The sequence below is a fragment of the Sceloporus undulatus genome, chromosome 5 (genome assembly GCF_019175285.1).
Source record: "Sceloporus undulatus isolate JIND9_A2432 ecotype Alabama chromosome 5, SceUnd_v1.1, whole genome shotgun sequence".
Taxonomy (NCBI): Eukaryota; Metazoa; Chordata; class Lepidosauria; order Squamata; family Phrynosomatidae; genus Sceloporus; species Sceloporus undulatus.
In genome coordinates, this window is record NC_056526.1 from 193116049 (window position 1) to 193123885 (window position 7837).

The 7837-nt window shown below is 53.2% G+C and overlaps 1 protein-coding gene across 5 annotated transcripts in view; it reads right to left on the reverse strand.

Moving 5' to 3' along the window:
* Window positions 1-6: 6 nt before the first annotated feature.
* Window positions 7-7837, reverse strand: part of RTKN (rhotekin) — a 38697-nt gene continuing 30866 nt past the window's right edge. For all 5 annotated transcript variants that reach the window (XM_042466937.1, XM_042466935.1, XM_042466934.1 and 2 more), the window contains 7 exons: window positions 6379-6496; window positions 4675-4905; window positions 4468-4562; window positions 3102-3208; window positions 2365-2490; window positions 1651-1816; window positions 7-466 (listed from right to left, as the gene is read on the reverse strand). In XM_042466937.1, the coding sequence (XP_042322871.1) occupies window positions 156-466; window positions 1651-1816; window positions 2365-2490; window positions 3102-3208; window positions 4468-4562; window positions 4675-4905; window positions 6379-6496 (1154 nt within the window). In that variant the 3' untranslated portion in view covers window positions 7-155. The remainder of the gene's footprint in view (window positions 467-1650; window positions 1817-2364; window positions 2491-3101; window positions 3209-4467; window positions 4563-4674; window positions 4906-6378; window positions 6497-7837) is intronic.

Below are 7837 nucleotides of genomic sequence, written 5' to 3' on the forward strand. Positions count from 1 at the left end.
GGGGGGGGCACAGGGCAGAGCAGGGGGACAGAGAGGAGAAAGGAGAGATGGGTGACATGCAGAGAAAAAGCAGGAGGAGAGCAGAGAGTTACAGGCACATAGACACAGAGAGTTGGGGGCAAGCGCTCATAGGAAGGTGGGGGGGCAGGAGCCCCCTAGAGAGCAAGAGAGACCCCCAGAGACAGCCACAGAAAAGGACAGAAAAGATGGGAGACCCCAACCTTCCCACAAATCCCCCTGCGATTGTGGTAGGGACGGGGGGCTACCAGGAAAACACGTAGCAAGCCCCCTTCATAAGGGGGTCCCTCCCACCACCCCAATTTAAGGCAGAGCAGAGCAGACACACGCACACTCCATTTACCCATCTCATGGTAGAGGGAGCCCTGTTTGGCCAGCAGAGCTGGGGGGCGGCGTGGGGAGGGCGCCTCCACCTTCATGAGCTCATCGCAGCAGTGCTTCCATTGGCCTGCAAGAAAGGAGGGGGGGAGAAAGGCCTGAGGTTGGGGAGGGGGTGCTGGCCTCCACACCCCACCTGCAGCCCCACCTTTTTCTACACGGGGGGGGGGTCCAGGAGGGTGTCCTGGCCCCCCACACCCCATTTGCAGCCCCCTTGGGCTAAGGAGAGGATCCCATCCCCATTTGTAGCCCACTCCTTCTCCTCACTGGGGGCCCTATGGAGCCCAGGAGGGTGCCCCCCATAATGATATGCAGCCCCACAGAGCCTGTGCCACGCAAGGGGCCCCCAAAGAGATGTCAAGACCAAAAGCAAGTCTGGGTGCTGCTGTTCCCGCATCTTAAACCCCCCTGATTTATTCCGTTTGCATCCTGCCCTTCTCCCATTATGAAGCTCAAGGCAGCTTGCAATCTGCCTTGTTAAAAACAACGGATAACACAAAAGTTAAAACAAACAATCATATTGAAAACATTAAAACAGTTCTATAAAAAAGGTGGGTAAAATGTAATACGTAGTGATAAAAATAAGCCTACTGCACCTGGTTTCTGCACAAAACCAGACCATCCCTCCATCTGCACAATAAGCCTAATATATCTAGTGGACTCTCATTTGCCCAGTCCTAAGAAAGACAACAAGGGGACTGCCTTGGCCAGAGACCCCTGAAGACACACAACCTCCGGCCCTTTGGTGCCAAGGGAAGAACTCTGTGGCGCTCCTGCTCCCTGGCGGTCACTCTGGGTAGCTGCAAGAGCAGCTGCTCCCCAGCCATGCCAGCCAAGCTGTGCACTGGGCAGGTGGGCAGAGGGTCACAGGTGGGCTCTTTCCCAAGACACCTGCCAGTCTCCAATGCGGGCCAATGCCATTAAGGTTGCCAGAACAAAGACCAGAGAGGGCTCCTGTGCCTTCAATGAAGGTGGGAGTTTCAGCAAGCGTGGCTCCTTGCCTGGTTGTGCAACAAGAGACACCTGCCAAAATTCCCTCATTGACACCCCCCCCCCATTTCTCAGCCTGGCAGCCCTCAATGCCAGGCCCCTCCCCACCTCTCCAAAGTAGATGCAACAAGCAGCAGAGGATGTGACAGTGGTCCAGCCACAGACCTCTGTGACCCAGCAGGCCTTTGAACCGAGGTCTCTCTCCAGCCCCAGGAAAACAGAATAAGGGGGGAAAGGTCCCTCCCATGGGGGCCCCCTACTCACTCATGTCATAGAAGTGCTGCCAAAAGGCCTCCATCCAGCGCTGGGTCTCAGCCCGCGACTCTGCCAGCAGCGTGTGGGTCACCTCCTCACCCCCGTAGCGGTTTGTCACTGACATGCAGTGCAAGCGGCTCTTGGGGTCCTTCTCGGTGGCCCGGATCCGTGTCTCCTGTGGGTGTGTACACCAGAGAGGAAAAAGGCCTCAGGTACAGAGCAAGGCCACCTGCAAGTCCCACTCTGTGTGTGGGGGGGGGGGGGCGGAGGAGTCACCTGTAGCTCCCCCTCCCTCTTGCTGGAAGGGGCTGTTTATGCCCACCGCAAAGAAAAATGGAAAGGTGGGAGCAGGAAGCCTCCAGATAGACCCCCTCTACACACACACACACACACACACACACCCTAACCCTTCTTCTTGGCCCATTGCCCATCACTGCCCTGAACCCCTACAGCTGGGCACATCCAGGCTCCCAAAGAACCAGGCATCTAATGGGGTGGGGGGAGATACCTTTTGAAAAACAACACAGGCTTATCCAAGGGAACACCCCCCAGCCCCCACTTTACATGTCCCAGTCTAGCTTCATTATTTAAATAATCTGGACACGCTCCAGCATTCGTCTCTTGTGGAGTGAATGGGGGACACCTTGCATATGTGACAGTGGAGGCAGTGCCCAGACTATCCCTGAGGCTCCCCTTTGTCCCCCCCCCTCCTGAAAAGCACACCTTGTTGATGGCAATAGTGAAGGCCGGCTCCTCCTGGGTCTCTGCATCCTGGGGGTGTCGATAGCAAAAGAGGTTGGGGCCATGCAGGACACAGGAGAGGCGCTGCCAGCCTTGTTGCTCCCCCTGCTGCACAAAAAGACAGAGAGATGGGGGGTAAATACCAGTTTAGGGACACCTTGTGAATGCCCCCCACCCCAGCCCCTCCAGCCCATCGGGAATTTCTTTCTTCTCTGCCAGGTCATGGTACATCTGGTGGCATTGGGAGGGAGGCCTCCAATGGTTCTTGGAAAGAGGGGTATCCACTCTATGTTGGGTCCTGGGGCACATTCAAAGGGATGCCTCCAAACACGGAAGCAGTAATATGGGAGGGCAGCCTGTTTACCATCTAATCACCATACGGCTACTTACAGATGGGGCCAGTCCCTTTGCGATCAAGATACCCTATCGGGTTGCATAGCAGCAACCTTTGCATGTGGAGTCATGCGTTCATTGTTCATGCAACCCTTGTGAGGAATGGCCAGCACTGCACACCTGAACGAGCACACACTGTGGCACAGCATGCACAACCCCTCCTCTGCAACCTTGGCATAGAACTCTGCCTTGCACATAGTTATCCAAGTCCTTCCAGGGGGAACCTTGCTCCAACAGGACTCTGGACAACAGCTGCAGGTCCTGCTTCTCAAGTACTCCCACCACGTAGGCATGCCCTCATGCACACCCATGGGCAAAGCACCTACCTGCACCTTGAGGAACCCACACATCATCTGGTGGACCATGCAGTTTGGCTGGGCTGTCAGGCGACAGCAGACACTGCCATAAAGGGGCAGCCAGAAGGCGCTTTCCTCTGTAGGATACGCAGAGGGAAGAAAAGAAAGTAAGGGGGAAGTCAGGCAGGGGACCCACTGGACATGGAAGTGTGTGTGTGTGGTGGGGGGTGCTGGGGGAGAGAGCTGCATGGCTCCCAAAGGAGAGGGGCTTTGGCTGAGGTTTGGCATCAGGATAGCAGCGTGGCGTGCTGAGGCCACCATGAAACACGCACTCGCCCTGCGCAGTTCTGCATCCGCTGTGGCTGCTCCTCAAGGGGAGAGAAGAGAGGGGAAGATGATTCAGGCCATGAACTAACTAACAGCTGGACTTGGTATTGGGGGCCACACAAGGGTCTGCTCTCAGATGGGGTGCACCCCCCGTTTCCATGCTCTCAATTGCCTCCCCCTCGCCAGTGAAAAAAGCCCTGGCAACCCCTCCCAAGGCTTGTCAGCTGCCAGATTATGAGACAGAGCGCCAGGGCAAGAGAATAGCCCCCTGCACCAGTCCCAAAACAAACAAACAAGCTTCATTTATATACAAACAAACAAAAACAAACAAGCTTCATTTATATACCGCTTCATACCGCCTAGCAGTGTCTAAGCAGTTTACAACTGTAAGCTAATTTGCCCCCAACAATCTGGGTACTCATTTTAGCCACCTCCTCGGAAGGATGCAAGCCTGAGCCCTTTTGCTGGTCTTGAACTCGGCAACCTTGTGGTTCTGAGTGAGTGGCTGCAGGACAGGCATTTAACCACTGCACCACCAGGGCTCCTCCTGGGACATATGTGCATGTCACTAAGAGGAGGATGGACTGAATGCGATACACAAGCCTTGTGTTGAACGGCAATGTTGCGCAGCCGGATGCACAGCTGGCATAATCCTACTAGGGAAAAGGGACACCCATAGCTGAGAATGTGGTCTCACGCATCACAGATGCAGCAGATACGCAACTCCGCTTCCACCACCTTGAACTGAATGCAGCCATTTTCCACCAGAAAAACAATGTCCCCCCACTTCCATGGGGGAACTCACACATTTAGGGAACACCTACAAGATTGTAGCCAAGGGCTCCAGGGGGTTGTGCCAAACAACTGTGGTAGTGGAGGGTCCTGGGAGCATATGCCACCCACCTGCACCCCAGTGCACTCACACAAACACACAAAGAGTGTGTTTTCCAAAGAGGCTTTTCACCCCAAGCATCTGGAGATGCTTTCACATCAGCAGCAATCTGGGCACAATCTCTCTTTTCATTGCAGAGAATTGGGTGGAGTTTCCCGCTAAGTACAGAGTGAATACCATTGTCAGTGACGACGAGGTCGTGGGTGCGAAAGGCATCCTGGACGTGCGCCAGGCGGAGGGTGGTGCAGGCCAGCAGCTGGTACTTGGGTCCCCTGTAAAGGATGGGAAAGAGGTTTGGAGGAGACCTCTGGGCCACGAATGCATGCATCCAGGGATGCGCGCATGAGACGCAAGGGCCACAAGGAGGGAGGGTAGGGTACTCACGCCACGCTGGGGGCTGGAAGCAGGAGGGGGCTGCTCCCTCCGTTGCTCAAGGGGCTGCCAGGCACACCGCTCCCCTCCAGCGCCGTCCGCACCCTTTTCCCAGAGGAGCGTCCCAGGGAGCTGCTCAGGCGGCTGGCCAGCTTCTTTGGGGTGCTGCCAAGGGCCGAGTCCTCCTCCAGGCCGGCGCTGTAGAGCTCCACCTTCAGCTCAAAATCCGGGCCAGCCTCAGTGCTGGGGGGGGGGGCAGAGAATTTGGGAGGGGCACACATCAGCATGGAGGGACAAACAGGTACAAGCCAGCTGCAGCCCAAGGAAGTGCATCCTCTGGCAGTCCAAAGGACAGAAAGGAAGCCGGTGGGCATTTGGAAAGACAGGCTCCCAGGGAATGAACCCAGGACACCCTTTCAATGAGGGAGAGTGCCTTGACCCACAGCAGGTGGCCCTTGGAGCAAATCAGCCCTGGCTCTTCCACTGGAAGCCATGCGTTGAGTGGGGTGGCAGTGGGGCTCCTGTGCTGCATTAGGGGATTTTCTCTGGCCATTCCCCCCATCTTTTAAGAAAAGTTAAATATTCCCTTTTCCAGATCACTATGGGAAGTAGTGCACCAAGAAAGGAACAAACCACTCCTTTCTCTTTCATTCGATTATTCATGTTCATTCAAATAAAAAACGCAAAAACAGACAACCCTCAGAATCTGTTGCTGGGGGGTCTCATCCTGGGCACTGTCTCAGCCCAGCTCCCACAGTGTCCCAGCCATGCCTCCCCAGTCCCCAACATGGCACCCTTGGGACCCCAAAATCTCTTGCCCCTCCTAATTTCCTCTCAGCTTAAAACTCTTAGACAAATGTTCCCCAAAAGACTGTCTTGCAGCTGCACCACTCGCTTTCCTTTCCCCCGAATGCCAAGTTATGGGTCCAGAGGTGACCTTAAGTGACCAAGGAAAGGAGGCAGCCATGAATGGGGGCAACCCAGTGGCCAGGCCGCCTGCTTGCTCCTCTTTTCCCAAACCCTGGAGACCCTGCCTTTCCGTCATTTTAAAGGGTTCAACTGACATCATTTTATTTTAATCTTTCAAGGAACGCTAAAATATTTTCTGGCTATATTATTTGCAAAACAACCCAGTTCAAATAACAGTAAAAGATCATTGAATGAGAAGGTAATGCATAACACTGCTCCTCCATAATGTGGTGGTCAACACATGGCTGCAACTCTGACCTCCGAATCCTCTTCTATAGCCACCCAGGACAGACTGGGCAGACGTGGGGGATTAATCAGAGAAATGACAAAGATCTGGCTGGTCCTACTGGAAACTACACATCCCAGCTGGTCAGACTGGGGTGCTTTTGGGAGCATCAGGTTCGTCCACAGCCTCCTTGCCCAGCTTTCTTGCCATATGAGTGTGATGGACAATGTGGCTGCTGTTCCTCCCTTTCCCCCCTGCCTCTGGGGGTCACCCCCTTTCCCTGCCTGCACCCCACAGGTTCTTGGTCCCAAATGCTCCGTTCTACTGAAAAACCTAGACCTCTGTGATGTGAACAAAGTGAGGGAGAAAGAGAAAGTCCCCCCCCCTTTATGCTTTCCTTCACATTGCAGGATGAAGGGCAAATTCTCAGCCGCAGCTGCGACTGAGGGGCCCTCACATCTCTCACCCCACAAAGTGAGGGGAGAACAGGGCTGGGGGAGAGGGGAGGCGCTGGGGCTCACAAGAGGATGCTGTTCTCAAAGCAGATGTCGGTCAGCGTCCGGTCGACCAGCACCATCTCCGTGTCATAGATCTCTGTGCCGATTTGGAGCAAGCAGAACACGGCGCAACGGTGCAAGTCTGTCCAGGGAAATTGGAGAGGGTCTCAGATTAGCAAGCATCAGCAGCAACAGCAACTCTTCAGGCCTCAAATCCCACCCCACAATACCCACTCCCCCCACTGCTGCCTTTACTCCATTGCAAGACCTCCAGCCTGGAGCCATCCAGCAGCAGAACAGACTCCTTCAGAAGGTGCTGGACCCTCCTTCGGTCGAGTAGCCCACCTCTCAGAGATGGTTTAGATGCAGATTTCCTGCAGTGGTATCAGGGGTTGGACTGGATGGCCCTTGGGATCCCCTCCAACCCTATGATTCAGTGATTTGCACCACAGAAGCATGAGGTTCTCTGGAGCAACAACAGGAAGTAGCCAATTAAAATCATTAATTAAGTTAGGAATTTTCTAAGGAAAATGGGCAACTTAATTAAATTTGTTTATTAACTTATGTGACTGACTTATGCTAAAATGCCAGCATGAGCTGAATATTAAGTTCTTATTCAATGGGGAGAGATGCTCATTTGGGTCAGGAGTCAACAAAATGTACATTTCCCAGCCGGCTCTTCCTTGCAAAATGGCTTCCCGCTTCCCTGCAGCAGCGCTGGGGAAATCAGGGCCTTTGGGTCACAAGATCCAAACCCTTTTTTCAGGAATGGGTCCAGCAGGAGAAATTGCCGCAAGGGCTTTTGAGGCTGACCCTCCCAGAGAGAAGTCCTTCTCCAACCCCGTTTCTAAAAATAAGGAAGACTGCATTATCCCTGAAGCCAGACGCTTCTTTATAGCTATAAAATCTGGAGTACTTCAGAAAGTAGCCCAAAACTTGGAGATGCACAGAATGGCCAAAAAGGAAAAGAAACACCTTGAGAATGTAATTCCAGACCATGTTCTTATCCAGACACCTTAAGGTCTCAGTCCCATTGCCTGGGCCAGCCAGAAAAGACCTGCTGAATGGTAAGGCAACACATAGGTAAGTTAAATTAAGTTAAGTAGACCACAAGTTGAACATGAGTCAACAGTGTGATGCGGCAGCTAAAAAGGCCAATGCAATTCTAGGCTGCATCAATAGAAGTATAGTGTCTAGATCAAGAGAAGTAATAGTGCCACTCTATTCTGCTTTGGTCAGGCCCCACCTGGAATATTGCGTCCAGTTCTGGGCACCATAATTCAAAAAGGACATTGAGAAACTGGAGCCATGGGTCCAAAGGAGGGGAACCAAAATGGTGAAGGGTCTGGAAACCATGAAGCCCTAGGAGGAAGGACTTAGGGAGCTGGGGATATTTAGCCTGGAGAAGAGAAGGTTAAGAGGAGATAATAATAATAATAATAATAATAATAATAATAATAATAATAATAATAATAATAATAAT